Source organism: Dermacentor albipictus, chromosome 5 (assembly GCF_038994185.2).
Source record: "Dermacentor albipictus isolate Rhodes 1998 colony chromosome 5, USDA_Dalb.pri_finalv2, whole genome shotgun sequence".
In the NCBI taxonomy this organism is placed as follows: Eukaryota; Metazoa; Arthropoda; class Arachnida; order Ixodida; family Ixodidae; genus Dermacentor; species Dermacentor albipictus.
The window spans coordinates 37,337,805-37,360,315 of record NC_091825.1 but is presented as its reverse complement, the minus strand read 5'-3'; the positions used below and the strand labels follow the sequence as shown (position 1 = coordinate 37,360,315).

The 22,511-nt window shown below is 45.4% G+C and overlaps 1 protein-coding gene across 7 annotated transcripts in view; it reads left to right on the top strand.

Moving 5' to 3' along the window:
- LOC135909515 (sphingomyelin phosphodiesterase-like) overlaps positions 1–16,795 on the top strand; it is a 243,096-nt gene extending 226,301 nt beyond the window's left edge. For all 7 annotated transcript variants that reach the window (XM_070538348.1, XM_065441491.1, XM_065441489.2 and 4 more), the window contains 4 exons: positions 4,084–4,254; positions 4,794–5,001; positions 5,492–5,676; positions 14,693–16,795. In XM_070538348.1, coding sequence (XP_070394449.1) covers positions 4,084–4,254; positions 4,794–5,001; positions 5,492–5,676; positions 14,693–14,825 — 697 coding nt within the window. In that variant the 3' untranslated portion in view covers positions 14,826–16,795. The remainder of the gene's footprint in view (positions 1–4,083; positions 4,255–4,793; positions 5,002–5,491; positions 5,677–14,692) is intronic.
- The last annotated feature ends 5,716 nt before the right edge of the window (positions 16,796–22,511 follow it).

The window sequence follows — 22,511 nt, the reverse complement described above, 5'->3', positions numbered from 1 at the left end:
ATGAAAAAGATGCAGAAACACCACTGGTGTTGTCTAACTATTCGTAAACAGGCCCCCCAAATTTCAATTGGCCGACCCCAAACATTAGATAGGCCCACCCCCAAATTTCAAGTTGGCACACCCTCAAATTAAAATTGGCCCACCCCCCAATTTTAAGTCCGCCACGCCCGATTTTTTTTTCACCCGGCCTTAACCTTGGAGTTGGCCCATCCCCAATTTCAATTGGGCCACCCCTAATTTTCAAGTTGGTCCACCCACGAATTTCCATAAATCGTCCCCCAAAATTCCAGTCGACGCACCCCAAAATTTAGCTTGGCCCACCCCCATATCACCCCCAAGTTCAGATTGACCGACCCCGAGATTGCCCCCACATTTAGGTAGGACCAACCCCATATCATCCCCAAATACAGATTGGCCCGCCTCCACAACACCGCCAAATATATATTGGCCCACTCCAACACCACCTGCAAATCGAGGTTGACCCACCCCCATATCAGCCCCAAACTAATGCTGGCCCACCCCTCGATCACCTCAAATTTAGGATGCCCCACCGCAAATCATACCCCAATATAGGTTAGTCCACCCATCACCTCCCCCCCCCCCCAATTCAGCTTGGCCCAGCCAAACATCACCCCCATGGTTAGGTTAGCGCGTCCCCATTTTACCTTCAAATTTAGGTTCGCCAACCCCCATATCATCCTCAAATCCAGGTTGGCCCACCCCCCTATCAGCCACAAACTTAGCCTGGCCCACCCGTCTATCACCTCAAATTTAGGATGGCCCACCGCAAATCACTCCCAAATTTAGGTTAGCCCCCCTACCCCCCCCCTCCATTCAGCTTGGCCCAGCCCCATATCACGCCCATGGTTAGGGTGGCCCACCCCCCATATCACCCCCAAATTTAGGTTCTCCCACCCCCATATCATTCCCAAATCCAGGCTGACCCACCTCCATATTCCCCCAAACTTAGGCTTACCCACCCCTATATCACCTCAAACTTAGGTTGGGCCACCCCCATATCAGCCCCAAATTCAGCTTGGCTTATTACCATTTCACCCCAAATTTAGGTAGGGCCACTCCGATATCACTGCTAAATTCACCTTGGCCCAAATTTATGCTGATGCCACTTCCAATTTCAAGTTGGTCACCCCAACACTTTTTATGAAGACCTATATATTTATATGGGAAATGCGTCAAGCTTTTGGCGTTACAGGCACGATATTGCACGATTTTGCTACCAAATTGCAGGGGTACTCGACAAAGAATGCTGCCCATTAAAAGCAAATGCACCGAACGAAGGACATTTACTCAAATGGTTTTTTACGGCCACACCTACGGATTGATACCACTTGGCTGTAGGGAACACATTGACAGTAGCTACTAATCCAGACGCTGCACATCTCCTAGTTGGCGCATTTCTTATTTGGATGAATATTTAGAAATAATTAACGTTCGGGCAGCGACTCAGCCTAGCAGACCCTTTGTTCCACACGAATGTTGCATAGGAATGGCACTGGCGACCAGGTAACATTGTGGCACAGCTGGACGTCATTCGCTCGGAGTGTGTGCCATTAAGGACAGCCGAAAGTCGAAGAAAACGGACCTTCCAGAAGAACGCAATAAGAATAGCCATCTTGTTCTTGCAGGTTCCACGCTACAAAGCACGAAAGTTTTTTTTTTCGTAACACAAAGCCATGCGCAAGCTTCTAGTTATGTTGACCAATGAATAAAACCTTCATAAAAGCGATGACTTAACAAATGAACACGATACTGCTACGTTTTATGAAGGAAAAACAGAAAGCATAATATTTCAAGAGCACCACTGGAAAACCAGAACCGAAAGCAATTCTTGAGTTTTGTGTTTATGCCATTTGGTAGGAGACTATAAGCCCTATGCGGCTTTCAAAAAATGCGCTGCTGAGAAACCAAAACCGAAAGCAAATCTTGGGTTTTGTGATTCTGCCATCTAGTGAGAGACTACAAAACTAGGTCCTATGCTGCTTAAAAAAAAAAACCGCTGTGAAGGGGGAATCGAACCGCGGCCGCCGTGATGCGGGACGAAAGGTGCTCGGTATTCTACCACTCGGCCACGGCTACCGAGGCTTCGCCGAGGGGTACGCTCATGTTGTTATAGATACCACGGCAATTTTCACGACAGTGTTGCAAAAATCGCTTTCGGGAACAGTCTTACGCCATATGTGGAGAGTCGAGAGAGGCATCAATCGAAAGCTGAGTCTCCGGACTACTTACGCTCCTCTGCGTATTACGATAGACTGGATAGTTTTATTACAGTCATCATTCTTGCCTCAAAAATCGAGCACAAATTTTCGTCGTTTCCATAGGCTTCCATTGCTAAAACTTTAACTGCTGTGGGAACAAAATTTTTACGTGCCATAGAGTGATCACTGCATTTGGCTCGTGTGGACTGTCTTCCAGACCACGTTTGTCACCTGCGTTTTTCAATAATCGGCCTGCAGCTTTTGTTATTCGCGAAAAACCCGCTCGTTCCATTGAAAACGCGCTAGCTTCGTGCCGGGCCCGCTTGGGGCGCTAGTTGGTACGTGTCCAGAAAAGCTGGATATGCTGGAGCTGGAGCTATGGCCTCAAGCTCACGGCGAACGATGCGCGTGATTTCTTCCGGTCCTGTGGGTTGTACGAAGCGCGGCGCGTCTTCGCAAGAAGATGTCGCAGCGGTATTGGCCAATCGGTCGAAACTTTGAGCGACGCGGCGGCCCTTCGCTTGTTCGAAGCGCCGGCATTCCTTTATAATTGCATCCACAGTGGTACAATCCTTACACATCAGGAGATTGAAGGCATCGTCTGCAATACCTTTCAATATGTGACCAATCTTGTCTGCCTCGGTCGTATTGTTATCAGCCTTGCGACAGAGGGCCAGCACATCCTGTATGTAGACGACATAGGATTCTGTGGACGTTTGAGCGCGACACGCAAGTTCTTTATTTGCTGCCAGCTGACGACCGACAGGTCTTCCAAACAGGTCTGGCATTCTTTCTTTGCAGATACCCCAGCTCGTTAGGTCAGCTTCGTGTGTGTCGTACCATTGCGTCGCAGTTCCTCTTAGATAAAATATCACGTTTGCTAGCATTGTTGTTCGATCCCACCTGTTGTTGTCGCACACTCGCTCGTACATCGTAAGCCAGTCCTCGACGTCGGCGTTGTCCGTGCCACAAAATGTCCCTGGGTCCCGCAGAGGAGTGAGGGCGACCGTTGGCACGGGCTGCTGAGGCGTTGTCGCTTGTGTCGGTTGATTTGCCATTGTGGCAGCAGGTAGATGACGTTCGTTGCGAAGTTCCGTGATTGTACCCCGCACCTTCCACCAAAATGTTGCAGGAAGAAAGCAGGCCCACGAGTGTAAAATAACGTATATTTACAACTGGCGTATATGGCGTTCGGGCAACTGCCAGACTTCGTCTTCGTCTAGTCCAATTCAACTTCTTCGTTCCCTTCAGCGTAACAATGTCAACATTTATATCAGGATGTAAGAAGTGCCTGTGTGGTGAAATGCCATTTTACATCTACTGCGACATCCGTAAGTAAATGAATTGGCTTATTTCACATTGTCCATGAGACTGAGCCGTAAAATCATATTGTTACGGCGCAATGAAGAGTGGCGGCAGTCAGAAGAAGACGATTTGACCTGTACAGGTGGAATCATTCTAGACCGTCATCTTGTTTATGCATCATTGTTTCTCTCGTAAATATTGTTAATGCAATTTTACATGCGATTTCTGCAATGACACAATAACAGAGTTAATATGCAGATACGCTCGGTGACTTGGCGCCTCCTTTATATAGCCTCCCCGTCATAGCCAGCATCGCAATATCGCTAGTGTTTTTCTAATGGCTCTTGCAAAAGAAGTGTTTTGTCCCAAGGTTTACTCAAAAGGTGAGCTTCGGCACAAATCGACAGCCGAGAGTGGCACGTAGAGAAGGCAACTGGAAACAGCCTAAGTTGACTAATACCACTGTGAATCGAGGTGGCACGCTGTTCATTGCTTTGTAATCGTAAATAAGTATTTTCACAATACCCTAAGCAGTGTTATTCACGTTCGGCGCATGCAGGTGGCTCGTGTACAATTCTACTGACCCGAGTGGCCAACTGCAGTGGTTGTCCAGAGAGCTGCAGCGTGCCGAAGCTTCTGGAGAGAAGGTTTACATCATAGGACACGTAGCTCCTGTGAAGGTTGAGTGCATTCCTGTTTGGGCAGACAACTTTCGACGCATTGTGAACCGGTAAGATTGCCGCTTGAGAAAGGTGTATGGATTGTCGCGAGATTTGATTGGGGCGCCCATGGCGCTTATTGCGAGATGCTTCCTTGTAGTCAGGTCAGCAATGAGAATATTTCACGCCAATAGGCCTGATCTCAGCTGCAACGCCGCAAGCTTCCTGCATTATTTCTCGCAAAAGAGCTTTGGCGGAAGACTAGCGATGTAGCTGCAGCCTGAGATCAGGATGGTTCATCGACACAATTAGCATTAGTAGCGCAGTATGCTCAAGATATACTTCATTGAACAGCATCCCAGCCACCCGCTAATGTCAACGAACACGTACAATAGGCGTGTGGTGATATCAAGACCACATGCGAAAATGATGCTTTTGATTGGTTAGCCCGGAATGAACAGTTTCGCGACGAAGCTGTGACCAAGCATTCATTTTCGGTACCTGGTTAATAAGTATTCTAGTGGGTGGCACAAGTTTATTTACTATACCATAAAACACCACATTTAGCGCTTACAATGTTCGATGGTCTCTCCATTGCACATATATACAGGTACAAGTCAACCATCGTGGCTCAATTTTACGGTCATACGCACAATGATCAGCTCTACCTTTTCTACGACGACAAAGGCGCCAAAGGATCGATGTGGCCAACAAATGTCGCGTATGTGGCACCAAGTGTGACCACCTTTGTCTTCAGCAACCCCGCTTACCGAGTCTACGCTGTGGATGGTGGTCGACATCGCAGAAACGCGCCTTGGGTAATCGCCTTTATTAAGATTTTTTTACGAGTTTAAGAATTTTAGTGTGAACGTTCCCCTGAAGCGAGAAGAGCTATCTAATGTGTTGCCAGCAGTCCGGAATCACAATTATTTTTTTTTCGAAGAACACCACAAATGCATTTGTGAATCTTTTTGATTCGTGAGGAGAAACTAGATGTAAGATTGAGCGAATTTTAGTACGTGCCTTCGTGGCGGCAACATTTGCGGATTTTTATATCGAAGTTGCGGTCATCATAACAATAATACCGCCTAGGAGAAACATTGCCTAACGTTTGGTAAAAAATGTAGAGCAGGTGACGCCGGAAAGAAATATATATAAACATAACAACAATTTCAAGAAAGACACAGTAGGTGTAGTTCCCTACTGAATTATGATAAGCCGGCAGTTTAGACTGGAAACAATGATATGCGCCTTTAAGACAGAAATCAGCTATGCTAATCTGAATAAGCGGATGTTTAACTATTCCAGACAATTGTGGACCATGAGACGTTCATTATGGACCTGGACGAGTCAAACAAGCTGGACCAGCCAAAATGGCAACTCGCGTACAGCGCGAAGCAACACTACGGACTTCGCTCATTGTCCGCCGAAAGCTGGCACAGTCTGGTGGAACAGTTCCGAACGAACGAAACATTGTTTCAGGATTACCACAGGTAAGAATAGCAGAGAAGGAAAATGCATTTCTTTATAATAATGTCTATTGTTTGCCGTCTTATACACGCGTTTATTTGAAAGGCATTCCCATTATACTAACTCGCTAATGAGAAGTGTGTGATGTGAATGTTGAATAGCCGTTTTACTCACTAAAATTATTGGAGCAATTTTCATTGTGGTCGGGTGGCCGACATGACAAAAACTGCGTAATCATTGGTATTGAATACCAGCCATGTATCCCAATTTACCGACATGGTCAAAAATATCCCGTGTAACTGCCCCAACCAAGCCGCAAATAAAGAAAATAACAAAGAATTCAGCGTCATGCAAAGCTGTTGCATCGTAAGTGCCGTTATGCGATAAGCAGCTAGCCGAAGTCATATTTAGATCCAAGTGATTTCTGCGGAGGCACTGTACGCCTGAGCCATGTGTACAGAAGTGCGTATTAAGGAAATATCTAATAAACGTTCTATAATGGTTAATTTTCTTCAGCCAGCTTCACCTCAGTGCAGAATTGTAATGCGATAAAGCACATACGGAGTGAAAACCGACCAATTTCACGGGAGAGTGCGTGTTCGTTAATTATATGTCCGCGCACGTCGCGCCTTCTGCGGTACCAAGCACAAGCGCCGAGACGTATAATAACTCTACTGGCAGCCGTTTAAAGCTGTTACTTTTATTGATGTGGAAGCTTATAATAACTTGCGTCTAAAGACACCCTCCCCGTTTTTCCCTCGCTTAGTGAATTTCCAGAATTGTGAGGTCCTCAGGTTGGCAGGTATAATATTCGCTCTCCGTCGATGGGATGCGCAGCTTGTATCAGAACGTGTCACCTAAAAGTCGCTGCACTTTCCGGACTTCAAAGGTCTGATAAATTGGAAGAGAGCGCTGTTCTTAATAATTCTCAGATAACTACACAAAACACTTCAATTACTTCAATTACACAGCACTGTGAAATCTATAACGACAAGAGTGCGCATTTTTGAATCAATTGAGTTCTGGTAAGCCCATAAAATAACGACTCACATTAAAGCGGATGACATGAGGTCTGTCCGCGTGGCATCACGCAAAGGGCAATGCAAATTGGGGCATTACGAACGTAGCGCTATTTTCTATGCCCGTGGAACAAAGGCACAAATTTAGTAACAAAAGCGCATGCTCACAGCATGCGAGAAATGTGAGAAAACCATGTGACTAGAGGGCTAAATGCCCCTTCAGTCAAGTATTGGAATCTCAAGGAAAAGTTATATATTGGGATGAGGTTCAAATGCTATAGTATGCTGACGCGTTGTTCCTTTGCAGTGGAACAATAATACGTGCTTCCCCACGACACGTATGTTGGAAGCAAATAACAGGCTATCTTCCTATCTGTAAAAACGGCATCAGTCAGTGTAACCAGACATAACACAAGAATGATTATTTTGCACTTTTAGACACGTATTCGTGGAACTAGTTTCTTCTCGCATGCAATAATCGCTGTATTTCCTTAAAAAATACTTTGGGGATATTCCAGGGGCGTCAGTTTTATATTACCAAGGCAATATTGGTGCACAAAAGAGGCAGGCGCACAGATGCAAGCGGATGTGTATTTAGAGGAGATAGAAATGGCGCGCAAACAGCAGCCACAGCCTTCGTCCTTCTTCTCGCGAGGCACCTTCCTTGTTATATTCCCCACCATAGTATAGTCACCTGTCGCTAGGCCAATAGCTATGGTGGGCAAGAAGCACCGGTGCACTTATTATATGAATATCACCGCAAGCTACCTCTGTCAACGCTGGCGTCAAGGCTGTTTATTCGAGAACGGCACATAGCCAGTGGCGCGAACCCGATCGGACTGCGCTGCATACCTAGTGGCACATACCCAAGACGGAGTAAACAGATTCTTGGAAGAACGGCACATAAACAGTGGCTACTGGTGCACTTGTCCATTGGCGTATACCCAGTGGGCCCAGTGGCAGATATCTAGCGGCATATACCTAGAGGCTGTACTTAGCCGGCGACCCCAGTGAACATTCTTTATCGTGCATATCTAATGGCACATACCCTGTAAGACATATTCAGCGGCACGTACCCACTGGCATTTCCCCAGTGGTCTAGTAGCACATACCGAATGGCACATACATAGTGCGCGTAAACAGTGGCAGATGCCCAGTGGTGGTTGTGACAAATATCTTACAGCGAAGCTGTTTGTGTAGACCCTGTGAAATCATTGCCCGCATGTGCTAGCACTATCATCATCATCAATGACTCGAGGGTCGCCGTCTTGTTCCACAGCTGGCTCGTTGGCGCCCCTAGGCCCTACTGCGCGAACACGCTCGTACCACTGCTCCAGCGTTGGTCGTCGTGATCGTCTTCTTCCCCAGCTAGATACGTTGCCGCTCGTCATTCCAGCGTAGAATTTCACTTCTCATCTATCTTCGTAACGGGGAGGCTGCGTTTACGGCAGATATTAGCCATTGCTTAAAGGGGGTATGAGCCATTGCCTTCCGTGACGGATAGGTTTAATATCGAAGCACAAGGCTGTGGTTGTGAAGCGTAAACAGCGTCATCTGCCATCAATTGAAGAACAAGCAATGCAAGATTCAATGTCTCCAGACAAAGCACTGGAAGCGGAGAAGGCGCACCGAGCAGCGCAGACACAAGAGACGGAAAGACGGAAGGAAGCAGAAATATACGGAAAGACAGTGAGGATAGCCAGTTCTCAGAGAAGCTGGTCACACTGTGCTTGAGAAAGGGCGAATAAAAGGTAATAGACAACACATGTTGAAAAAGAGATAAGAAGAGCAAGAAGGAAACCGAACAAGGAAAGGAGAACACGGCACTGCTTAAAGTCTCTAAGGCCAGTTCTCTGCAATAAGCGCAACAACGCTCTCAAACCCTTCGGTGCAGAGCACGGTCTCGACCACTGTCTCGGGACCCATTACTCCTACAAAGAGCGTTTTTCAAGACTGTGTACTACTCTTTAAATTCTTTTTCTGGGCGCTCTGAAGCGGAGACACTCACAGAGAAGGCAGGCGATTGTTGTCTCGCGCCCAGAGGTATCGAATGTAGGGCTGTTGGTAATTCCAATCCGAAATGAGTAAGCATTCTTGAAGGACACGCCAAGCTGCAAGCTGCATAGAAGTGTCTCTTCAGCTCTAGATAGTCCTGACGGAAAACGTAGGCGCAGATTCGGATCCAAGTTGCGGAGACCATCATAGGTAAATTACGTCGAGTTCCACAGCGAAATTGTAAGCTAAGCTGTGATCGAACGTCTGCGTCTGCTCTAGATAACCGTATAGCTACACAGTGGGGGCCATCGTGAGCAGATTTGGCGGCCTCATCTGCACGGCCGTTTTCGTAGATACAGAAATGGCCTGGTCTCCACTAACAGATTATGATGTGTGTTTTCTCTATTGTGCGGTGATGAAGAAATGTTATGGCAGCGCGTACATGTACATTTGGACCATGTCGAAATTCCGACGTGAGGAACTGGAGAATGGCCTTGGCGAAAATTGACCATGTCTATATCATCATCATCATCATCATCATCATCATCATCATCATCATCATCATCAGCCTGGTTACGCCCACTGCAGGGCAAAGGCCTCTCCCATATTTCTCCAACAACTCCGGTCATGTACTAAGCGGACATCATCATCACCATCATCATCATCATCAGCCTGGTTACGCCCACTGCAAGGCAAAGGCCTCTCCCATATTTCTCCAACAACCCCAGTCATGTACTAATTGTGGCCATGCCGTCCCTGCAAACTTCTTAATCTCATCCGCCCACCTAACATTCTGCCACCCCCTGCTAAGCTTCCGTTCCCTTGGAATCCAGTCCTTAATGACCATCGGTTATCTTCCCTCTTCATTACATGTCCTGCCCATGCCCATTTCTTTTTCTTTATTTCTTTTGCTTGAAAGTTCAGCGGTGGCGTAGAGGTAGAACACCCGCCTCGCGTGCAAGAGATCTGTGGTTCGAATCCCTGTGCCGGCAATTTTCCACCGGATTAAAAAAAAACCGCGTGTTGATAAAATTGCAAAAAGAGGCCTGGAGTGTCGCCTGATCCCGGTGACCAGAACCGGTAACGCACTCCCTCACCAGAGCAGGACTGGCCACCCTGGTGCAGTACTTGGCCCCAACCTCCTATATGAAGCGGAGATAATGGTTCTTCAAATATGGATTCTAGAGACGCACGGAGAGCGGCGAGTTCTGCCGACATCGATGATGTAAAATGCGATGTTTTCTGGTGACGCAATTCGCGGGAATAACACTGTTCTTTTTTAGCTTACAGAAGAAACTGAACCATCCCTCTAAATGCGAAGATAGTAGACAACTCAAGATCAAGCGGTAGAAGAGATGACACAATGACCAAGAAGAAAGGAGGTTAACCGAGGGCCTCGATTTTATTAATCATATCATAAGAAGCCCACAAACAAAGACAACAGAGGACAACACGGTGGACATTACTGGTACTTACTAATTGAAATAAAGAAATAATCAGTTAATAGAAACGCAAGTGGATGAAAAAACAACTTGCAGCAAGTGGGGAATGATCCCGCGTCTTCGCATTAATTGCCTTCACCCAAACGCTCACCTACTCGTGACGCCTGCAGCAGAAAAAAAATGTTCCACATCCACCACCATGGTTTGTGAGTGGTGGTACTGGCTAAAACTCCCAGGGCTAGCTCTAATAGCAACACATAAATACCCCAGAAAGTAAATGGGGAAACGTCGCCATGTTAGCTCAATTGCTAGAGCATCGCACGCATAATGTGAAAATGTGGGATCGATGCCAACCTGAGGCAAGTTGTTTTTTCATCCACGTTCATTTTCGGTAATTTAACATTTCTTTAATTCAGTTAGTAAGCACAAGTAATTTCCTATGTGTTGTCTTCTGGTGTCTTTGCTTGTTTGCATCGTATGATAACAGAAGAGCAAGCAAATGCAATATTACACACAAAATGAATGAGAAGCAATCAATGGTTTTTCATTTCACACCAAACCTTGCTGTAATTACTGGCACGGAAAAAATAGGCGAAGCAACTTCTACGCGAGAAAAAAAAAGTGCCGCAAAACACAGACAGAAACTAGGACGCAAAAAAAGAAAAAAAAAATAGTGGGAGAACCGAAAAAAATAAATAAGAAAAGCGCTCCCAAAGCATGCTCGCAACGCGAAGCAGGCAAAAGCAAAAATGAGGTGCAAGAAAGGGGAAACAAAATATTTACAAAATAAACGGCTTGCTAAGGCTGACTTGCATGGTCTAGCACTCGGTGTAACACTCGGTGTAACACTCGGTGAACAGCTTCGCTGTTCGACTATCTTCACGATTGGAAGAGGCGGTGATTTTTTTTGACTGCACATTCTTCAGGATCAGCCCCCGAGTACAGCAGGGCGCACCACAAGAGCTGGGTTAACTCAGAAAAGAATGTGTCGCAATCATAAAATGCATAATAAACTAGGCATTGTTATAGTCAACGGCCATGTCCTTCGGACAAACGTAAACCTTAAACGCGCAGGCGCTTATAGGTGCAACATCTTTCATCCTGGCGCCACGTACCCGTCTGCTTTGATCAGCTGATGACAAGCCGTTTCTTATGGGAAATATAATAACAGTTACAAGCGCAGTTTCTAAAGCTAACTGGGCAATTGTTAAAGCTGGTCTCCTGCATATCGTATTTTATTGCGGCAACCATTCAACTCGATGGACGTGATGTCATCAGAAATTCTATGTGAACAAAGTTGCCCTTATCCACTTCTATTAATCACACGTTTTTCATAATATTGAAAATGACAGTGTCGTATTTTTTCGGTTTACTCTATGATGTATCATATGTTCTAGTATACTCAGTATGTAGAATGATCTCTTCTTAGTGGTTTCTTCATCATGAGCTGCTTTACGCGTGGGAACTGGGAAGCTGAAACTTTGATGATTTTATAGAGAAGTTCGCTGATTCTGAACTGTTAGTTAAGGAGTGTGGATATGTACCAACTGCATCATTCTTGACGCCAGCATGAGACCAAGCACCACTAGGAGTTTACAGAACTTAAATGTGAGTGTTAAGATGAACATGATTCGCGCGGTGTTCAGGTACTCCCAGTAGCTTTTTGACTGGTGGAAATGAAAAGCGTTTCGTACTTTAGAACTCATATGCGGTCGGAGGCACGAGACACTCTTCTTTTTAACTGGTTGTTTTTCAACTCTTTAAACCCTATGCTTTCATACTCCCTGTTTGCTTGGAAAGATGAACCGTTGTCAAACATGTCTTGTCAGAAAGTGTCGTCAGTATCGGGCGTAAGTATTCTTTGTGTTACCGTGTATACATATTTCTTAGAAGAAGCTGTCCCGACCACTTATGTGCGAAGCATAAAAGCGACTTTACATCGATATTTTTTTTTTCAGAACATGCAATTGCCAAGAAGAAAATGATGGAAGCAATGAGGGACAATAATTTGCAGGAGTTTATGAGAAGTTTTTAACGATGGATAAAGTCGTTAGATAGGCTCACTGCGTTTCTCGGAGATTACTATAAAGCTGATTGACGTTTTGGAGTGAACGTGGGATAAATGTGCGAAATAAGAACAAATTGTTTTATTAGGTTTCTTCCCTCCAATAGGCGAGGTCGCGGGTTGTATACAAGGGCTAATTCTTACATGAACAGAAGCGCCCAAGACATTGTGCATGGAGCGCTTCCTCGGATGTAGCTCCGTAGCTATAGCTTTGTGCGCGTCCTACGGATGTGTGTTTGTTTGTCACTAGCAGTACGTTGAGCGCCTTGCATTTCCATTTTATATCCCTTTTTATCACTATCAAACTTATCGCTATCAAACTTACCAAAAATTTCCCTCCGAATCGATGAATTATATACATTTCTAATATAATAGCTATTACAGCGGAGCTGTTTATGCGGACCCTGCGCCATCGTTGTCCGGCTTTGCTGAAGAGAGGTCACGTGACTTAGCGGGAGAGGAAAAGAAATGCTCAACAGGGAGAAAGCGGTTGCAGCGACCGCTTTCCTCCTGTGAGAATGCTATTTTATACGGGAATCAGCGGTTTGCGACTAACAAACAGTGGCCCGCGATTGAAACGCGATACTAGGAGAGCCAGCAGCCACGTCAGTCGTCAAACCAATCCAACAAATCCGCCGAAGCTTGCTCTCATTACTGGCCCGCAAAAGGAGGCGAAGCACCTTACACGCGAAAAAAAAGCACCGGAAAACAAGCAATAACCTCAAGTGCAAAAAAAAAGGACACTGGGAGAATATCAAGAAGAAAAAAAGAATCCTAAACATGATCCCTATGCGAAGAGCACGAAAGCGAAAATGGGGTAAAAAAATGGCGAAACAAAAGATTTAGAATCTAGACTGCTTGCGAAGTTTGACTTGCATGGTGGAACTTATTCAGCTGCGCCATTCGACAGTGTTCACGGAGTGGAAGGGACGACGGTTTTTGTAAAGCGAACTTTTCTTTGCCTCTGCTTTCGATATTCGAACTGCTGCTGCTGCTGCTGCTGCTGTTGCTGGTGCTGCTGGTGCTGCTGCTGTCTGGCACACCGCGTCGGGGGGTGCTTCAGGGCGTGGGCATAAACGACAGGGGCGCTGCAGAGAGGAAAGGCGACCGGAGATACTCGCTTGGACCTTTGCACCACTTCGAATGTGCACAATGCCCTCTGGAGCTGCCTGGGTGCCACCGCATTGGCCTCTTGGCAGGTGTATTATTCCTTACCCTCCGCAAAAGCATTGCGAAAATCGCAGCGCTTACCTTTTTATTAACGTGCAAGTCGAAGGGGAGCCTATATAGAATGGCACAGAGTAGGGTGGAGAGGAGGCAAAGAATGGGTAGAACAGATGTAGTCCCAAAACTGGTGATAACAGCCTTGCCACTCCGCACTCAGAGCTCCCATATGAGGGCGGAGGAGGGGGGGGGGGTCGTGGAGAAAACGTGATGTCAGGACAAAGTTGAGGTTGTGGGCAAGCGCGATAAATTTAAGTCCAAGGCACGGTACGGCACGCTTCTGCTAACTCTAGAAAATAAACACCATGCAAATTTGTCAGGCTGACAACTTACGCAGGGTGTGCAGAAACAGAGCCGCATTAAAACGCCCCGTAATGTCTAGGCAACACTAGGGAAGCGGTCACATGTCAAATCATAACTTCTGTGCCCGCCGCGGTAGCTTTGCGGCTATGGCATTGCTCGAGGTCGAGGGTTTGGTACTGGCCACGGCAGCCAAATTTTGACCAATGCTAAATAAAAAAAACGCTCATGCACTTACATATAGGGAGTTAAAGAACACCGCGGTGTCAAAATGAATGTGGAGTCCGCGGCTACGGCGTGCCTCATAATCCGATGATGGTTCTGGCACGTACCTCCCTACAATTCAATTGAATTGAATCATTCTGCCATGATGCGATGTGCCAAGTGAGGCAATGAATTGGCTCAACCCTCTCAGAGGTTGTGAAGTGTGGCGCACAACACGCCTCCCCCCTGTGGGTTCTTTGTATTACGCAGAGAAAGAGTGGTTCACGCAAGATAACGTTCAACATCAACTTACCACTCTCGGGTCATGCTAAACCTTGAAGAAATTGTGCATTCCTCATCACGATCACCGCTAATTATCGTTGTCAAAACAGATGGCACAGAAAGTTTCGCTTACATCGATTGCCACAGTGCGTGAAATCGGCATGATTTTTTCTCCCTCGTTTTCATGTAATGAAATAGACTTTTTTTATAGAATTATACATGGAATATACACGCAATCCCACCCTAGTATGAAATGATATAAGTCAATACGAGTGCTGCGAATACCGTGATACCATAGCAAGATGGGTTTTACTTATGGCCACAAGTTGTACGTTGGGCTTGTTGGTATAGCATGATCGAGGACAACAGAAGGACGGAAGCTTCACATACATCTGGTGCCAAATATCATAAGGCTTTGAAGAATTGTTTTACAAGTTTGGTTAAGTACTGTATGAAATTTCTAATAATTGATTGAGAAACTACATGCACTGTTCTTGGCTTCTTTCAGGTTCATGCACAAGCTGATGGAGCCACATCAATGCGATAAGGAATGCAAAGCGCGAGAGATATGCTACATACAAGCCGCCACGACGACTGGTATACGAGAATGCATGATAAGCATGGGCTTTAGCCCCGCTTGAGCCATCGGGGACATATCTGCTGGTAGATACTTACATGAGATGGTGTTGTGGCCCGACAACTACACCACACGGACGAAGTCATCAAGCACCCACCTTCCATCATGAGACGCATACATCATCACATTCAAGAGTTCACATTATATATACAAGTAGTGCGATGTGTCGCATTGGCTTACATTACCATGTTTGTGTACTTTTCGTTTAACTTTGCAAGTCTAAAAAACAGCACATGTTTCTGTAAAGGTAATCTCCTGTTTCAACGTGTTTACTGTGGCGCCAACGTTTGTTCCAGTAATTATAAGCCTGTATAAGGAATGACTGCAACCTGTATAATTAATTATTCACTTATTTGACCATGTTCGATGCAACTGCAACAAACCTAAGTGTTTTCAATGAGCTAACCCGTACAACGTCCAGTCCTTTGTCCTCCAAATCCTCCAGCTGAATAAAACAGCACATCGCAATGTTTATGAGCGACAAATTTAGATGAGGCAATATCTATTGACAATTTCTTTTACTTCTGTACGTTTAGCCGGATTGTTCACTCTGATTTCCAGTTCTCGCTTCACTCTATACCTGTAAACACGACAAATAGCGAAATATCTATTTAGCGGTAATATTCTGGAAGCACTCTATTAGGGCGCTTGACAACGATCCGTGTGGTAATGTGAATTCAACAAGCAAATTATGGTTACCATACCTGCTCATTAATATTACGGAGTCGCTGGCAATTTGTTCTATTGTTGCAAATATTTATGCTCGAAGACCTGCGTATGGAATGAAATACACTAAAGCAGGCACCAAGGGTTGCGTCTAGACAGCGTGCAAAATGGGCTTACGTAAGGCTGCTCGGAAAAGTGAAACTAGTGCAGCAGTGGTTATGCACGCCTCACTTGTAAGCAGTGTCGAAAGTGATGCCATTCGAGCTTCCGAGGGCATGGTGTGCCTGTGCTCAGATACACCTATCTCTAAAGTATGCTGACCATGCACTGCTAAATTTGCATTTCGGTCGCTATGACTAGGAGTTCACAAATGATTGCGCGAAGAATAAAAACTCTAGTGTACTCAAATGCAAAACCTCCACTATGAGCAATTGCCGTGAGACGGAAAAGTACTGAAAAGCTGTATGCCTTGCTTACCACTACAATGTGAAGTATTAGCTGGAAGCTTATAAGGCGTTCTGATAAAGTAACATGTTGTAAGAGTTCAAGCTTGTCGGGACGGTAGTAAAATGAACAACACAAAAAAAGAGCAACAATTGACATAGGCAGGTAACAGAAATGGCAACTGAATTGAAAAAGTTTACAGCATAATAAGGTACAAGAAAGAGTTACCGTACGCCTAAACTTCAAGGTGTGCATGCAAATATACACACAAAAATTCATTATATTAGGAAAATCTCAGTTTGTGCTTACAATAAATGATAGCGCTACGCAATAATTCATAGACTACTGATAGTATAATGGCTTAACGCGAGATAAATATAACACTAGAAGTTAACGACGAAAAATAACAGGTAAAAAACAATAAAAAATCTGTGCGACGAAATCCGCCAATGCAAGTGACAAGTAAGCTATTCCCAAATGCAAGTGATTCAAGGATATTTCTATATCATGCGGGTGTAATGCTTCTTAATTTATGGTTTATGATATGAAAACTAATTCTTTTTTGAAAATTTCGAATGTATCTTGAAAACCTTGTGAAAATGTTGCATTAATTAGTTGTAAATTAAGGATGGAACAAGTTTAAAGCCCATCATTAAGTATATTACGAATAAAGAACGGAAGCCTTATTTTCTGTTACTGCGACACTCACCTTGCGGAAAATATAGTTAAAATTTATCAATTGGAAACGGTTGTGATCTTGATGAAGCGTATGTGATAAATCTAAGCGTTGTGTTCTGTATGTGTTGTCGATGTTTGATATGTGTATGGTAGTTGTTTCTCAATGAATAAAGACACTAATGGAGATGAGTGCAAATGAATGCATGACAAGATGATATGACAATGTACTGAACATGTTGCGATGGTCACTTGTGCTTTTATGATGCAAATTGGCCTTTCCTGAACGCATAAAAATTGCAGAGGTTCTATCGACTGCTTTATTGAATGATAACTGAGCCGCGGTCACCAAGTGATGATGCTGCATATATGTCGATGACAGCAGGTCACATCATGTCCTGCTCATCTTTGAAAAAGAGTGGCCAACGCTTCATAAATTAATGCCAAGGATGAGTAGGTAGATAGTTTCGGGTGACCAAGGCAAGCGACTGTGCGTGAGGCGGGAGCCCCGCCGCCATCAAGGTAAATGAGCCAGCGCTCGCTGACGATTGCCGATGGCGCCGTCAATTTATATACAATTGTTACCTTGGCCTTATAGGACACGATACCATGCCGCTTTGTAAGCTTCACTTGCTAAATAGCGTGTCCACCACTCAAAAGGCTCCCAATGCTGCCTAGTGTACATGCGAGGGCTACCTGGTACCCTGCGGAGAAGCCTAGTCACATGATCTGGAGCATAACGTACGCGGTTGTTAGCAGGTACTTACTTCACAAGCTGGAGGAGTGCCGCAAGCAGTGCCCTGGGCGCAAGACGCATGCTCGTCAGCAACGAATAATAACATCCCTCGTGCCCAGTTTACCTCAACCACCTCAAATACAGGGACGAAGCAACCGAGTATAGCGCTGTTATCAGCGATCAACTACGGTGAAACCCCAGTTACCATTTTCTTGTTAAATGCCGGCTTATGTCAGCAAAGGAAATGTCACGCTAATTGTGCGCATGGTCATACAGATGGAAACAAAATAGATGATAAAATTTATCCCATTTTTAACAATACAACGCGACCATCGTCCCCATGCTATGTCAGGGCCACATAACGGTGATAAGTGGCGACAATGGTGATAGTACGCGCACTTGTGACAAGCACTGTTGGGTGCAAGCGACGTCTGTTATGCTCTTCTCTTTGAGCTAGACTCACACGAGCGGAGACATTGCTATGTTAGTGCGTAGTGGATCGGGAATTGTTTTCAACGCTACAAATCACACCTCTAACAAATTGCCTGCTGCGGCCTACTGTGTAGCGCGATTGTGTGCCCACGAGCCGCGCCCCACTCGTCGCGGATGGAATAAGCGATTCGTCCAATTTCGTGAGCCCCGCTTTGGGAATGCATGGGCTCTCGCTAGTATTTCTGACAAATTACTGAGAATACCTCGTGAATGCTGATAAACCTTTTCCTATTTCGCTCTTCCCTAGCGCAACCGAGGTTTCAGTAATAGAAAAGGAGGCTTATAACAGGTGCCACTTCCCGCTCGTTAACATGTTCGGCTTCACATAAGTTTTACAGCGGAGCTCTAATGGGCTAGTTCCCCCAGGATCGTGTCCGTGTGTATACAGTCGAACACCTTTATAACAAAGAGGTTGGCGCAGGCACGTACCCAGGATTTTTTTTCGGGGGGGGCCCACCACCTCCATCATCATCATCATCATTGTCGTCGTAGTCGTCATCATCATCATCATCAGCCTGTTTTATGTCCACTGCAGGACGAAGGCGTCTCCCTGCGATCTCCAATTACCCCTGTCCTGCGCCAACCGATTCCAACTAGCGCCCGCGAATTTCCTAATTTCATCGCTCCACCTAGTGTTTTGTCGTCCTCGATTGCGTTTCCCTTCTCTTGGTACCCATTCTGCAACCCTAATGGTCCAACGGTTATCTAACCAGCGCATTACATGACCTGCCCAGCTACATTTTTTTCCTCTTTATGTCAATTAGAAGATCGTCTATACCCGTTTGCTCTCTGATCCAAACCACTCTCTTTCTCTCTTAACGTTATGCCTAGCAATCTTCGTTCGATCGCTCTTTGCGCGGTCCTTAACTTGCTTTCAAGTCTCTGCCCCATATGTCAGCACTGGCAAAATGCACTGATTGCACACCTTACTTTTCAATAATAATGGAAAGCTTCCAGTCAGGAGCTGGAAATGTCTGCCGTATGCGATCCAACCTATTTTTATTCTTCTGTGAATTTCCTTCCTATGATCAGGGTTCCCTGTGATTAATTGACCTATAGGTAAACATACTCCACAGTCTCTAGTGGCCGACTGGCGATCCTGATCTCTTGTTCCTTTGCCCGGCTATTTATCATTATCTTCGTCTTCTGAATATTAATATTCAACCCCACTCTTACACTTTCTCTGTTAAAGTCTCCAATGATTTGTTGTAACTCGTCTGCATTGTTGTTGAATAGAACAATATCATCGGCAAACCGAAGGTTGCTGAGATATTTGCCGTCGATCTTTACTCCTAAGCTTTCCCAGTTTAATAGCTTGAATTCTTCTAAGGGCGCAATGAATAACTTTGGAGAAATTGTGTCTCCCTGTCTGACCCCTTTCTCTATAGGTATCTCCCTGCTTTTCTTTTGTAGAACTAAGGTAGCTGTAGAACCTCTGTAGATATTCTTTCGCGAAGGACGAGTCAGTAAGACGAGAAACTATTTACAGATTATATTTACAAAAACGTTGCAGCGCTGACCGGTTAGATTCACAGCGCGAGCCCAGTTCGTTCTTCCTCCTCTTTTCTGGAGTTATGGCGCCTACGCGCCTCGTTCAAGCAAACAAATACCACATGCATGTAGCAATATTTTCCAAGCTTTTTACGTAAGAGTTCTGTACTACTTGATTGCGTAGTGCCTCTATGATTGCTGGTATCTCTACTGAATCAAATGCCTTTTCGTAATCTATATAAGCCACATAGCGAGGCTTATTGTACTCTGCAGATTTCGCGATAACCTGATTGAAGACATGGATGTGATTCAGTGTAAAGTATCTCTTCCTGAAGCCAGCCTATTCCCTTGGTTGACAAAATCCAGTGTTGCCCTTATTCTATTGGAGATTATTTTGGTTAATATTTTATATAATACTGGGAGCAAGCTAATGGTCCCATACTTTTTCAATTCTTTAACGTCTCCTTTTTTTGTGGATTAGTATAATATCTGCATTCTTCCAGTTTTCTGGGACCCTTGCAGTCGATAGACACTTCGTATAAAGAGCCGCCAGTTTTCCTAGCATTATGTCTCCTCCACCTTTGTTTAAATCGACTGTTATTCCACTTTCTCCTCCCTTTCTTCATCGTTTCATGTCTTGCAGGGCCCTTCTGACCTCATCGCTAGTTATAGGAGAGTTTCTGTATCCTGTTCATCACTGTTTCTAAGTGAGCTATCGTGACTCCTCTGGGTGCTGTATACAGGTCAGCTTAGAATTTTTCCGCTGCTTTTACTATATCTTCGAGATTGCTGATGATATTATCCTTCTTATCTTTTAGTGCATACATCATTGTTTGTCCTATGCCAGGTTTCTTTTTTACTGATTTCAGGCTGCGTTCATTTTTTACGGCTTCTTCAGTCTTTCTCATGTTATAGTTTCGAATATCAGTTATTTGTTTCGCCTTGTTGATCAGTTTTGACAGCTCCGCGAATTGCGTAACGCTGTGCGGCCGCCAGTCCCATACAACCGCGTAGAGCGCAGGACTCTGCGATTCTAGACGTACTGCGCTCACCGCGAAAGGTTAGAAAAACACCCACATAAGCACAGCAGAGAAGTGGCTACGTGAGGCGGTTCCAAACAAGTAATTGTTCTCCAATTCCGGCGGCGCTTTCTCTACTTCCTTTTTAAATAAAAAGATGTTGATCCATAAATATTCTCATAAACAACGGTTAACTTATTTATTATTCGCTTTTGCTTGCAGTTTGGTTGTTACCTTGGCTCTCTCCCTTAGTAGATCGTTTAATTTCTCAACTCCTTGCGATTTTTGTTTCCAGTTGCCAATTTTGCACGAAAAGCGCTATACAATTAGGGAAAAACAGACGAGGTAACGGGTGACAGTCATCTTACTTATGGGTTTAAGGGTTATTGCAGGGTTTCATGATGGACGCTCTTTCACATTATTTTATTTCCCATCTTATCTAACCCATATCAAGTGTATATGGTTCCGGGCATCTGCCAGCGTCGCAGCGAGCCGTAACTCAAGGAAATAATGAAGCAAACGGATAAGTTAAACGCAATAGGCGTTTTCTCCGGCCGCAACTCGTTCCATGAGAGTACAGACCAGCTGAGTAACAGCCGCATCCCTCTCCTGGTCCCAGGACCAGCCTAAACAAAGAAGGTTGAACTAACAAAAGCAACAGCTATGCGCGTGACCGTTCAATAGATGGTGACAATTGAACGCATCTCGAGTTAATCGCGCGGGTGCGGAATCTATGAAAAAACTGTCCTTCACATTACAAGAGATGCCGATAACTACCGCCGGCCATCTAAAAGGAGTGAAAAAGGCAGCATAATGCTGACCGATGAACAGCTGCCAAGTCTCAACATTGATCTGGCGGCGCTTTAGGAATGTGTGAGGAGTGGTGGCGTGGGCGGGGAGGGGGGGGGGGGGTATGCCACTTGATTTCGGGGGGGGGGGGGCCGGGCCCCCCCGGGCCACCCCCTGGGTACGTGCCTGGGTTGGCGCCTCCACAATCCTTCACTATACATGTTACTTGGTTGTAAAGGTCGTGCACCATATTGCACGCAATAAAGCAAGCTAAGCATGTTCAGAAAAAAAAACCTTTATGTAACATGAATTGAAGAGGTTCCTAATGAAAGAAGTCTGCTATTTTCTTCTTGACACTCCGTCCAGTGCAATGTGCAACCGCAACCGATCTTATCACATCGAGGTTCACGGCATGCTCAACTGCAAAATCCTGCAGCGACGCAAGGTACATCTGCAGAGATTCACTTGTCCTCAGTATTCTCCTTTCGCCTAGAGGCTCCTCATCACTGCTATCTTCGTCAGCCTTTTCCTCGTTCCGAACCCTGATGGCTTCAACGATATCGGCAGTCATCAGTTCCGAGCAGATCATCACTTTGTGGTCAACCGCGACGTATTCGTCAGCCGCCACTCCCGCTGTGGCGTTGCAAGAGGCGGCGAACGAGTTGAGGGATTCATGGAGTTCTGCAGCAAGACTGGAACAGTTGTCGTCATCAGTGCGGTCATCAGGTGCGTCGCTAGCCTTCTGCCAGCAATTACGCACGACATCTCGGGGAACACTCCCCCATGCGCTGGTAATCATTTTAATGGCTTGGTGAACGTTCATCTTTGTTGGCAGCTCAACCTTGTGTTCCAAGCTTAGCATAATTCTCTGCAGAATTCTTGTGCGGTAGTGTGCCTTGGCAGACCTTGGTCTAAGGGCCTTGATCTAACGCCTTGATCTAACCGCTCCAACAGGAAAGTGCAATTTGGCGGCAAGAAATTATGTTCCCGTGCTCTAGCACTGGGAGCTTGCTGTGTGCGGCACAGTTGTCAACAATGGCAATCTCGCGGTTCTGCCGCTGCATCATTTTCTCCACTTGCAAAAGTCAGGCTTGAAACAAGTCAGCCGTCATCCAGGCTTTCTTGTTGGCCACATGATAAGTGGGAAGGCTACGCAGGCCTTTGATGCAGAGCGGTTTCGCAGGCCGCCCCACCATGAGTGGCTTTAGCTTCTCTGTAAGAGTACCGTTCAACAAAACAACATTATCAAGCGTTGCTTCGACTTCTTGCCGCCTATGCAAAGATCTGTCTTCTCGCAGAATGTTTTCTCAGGGAGCAGCTCATAAAAAGGCTGTTTCGTAAGCGTTCAAGATATCTGCTGGTCCGTACTGTTGCAGCA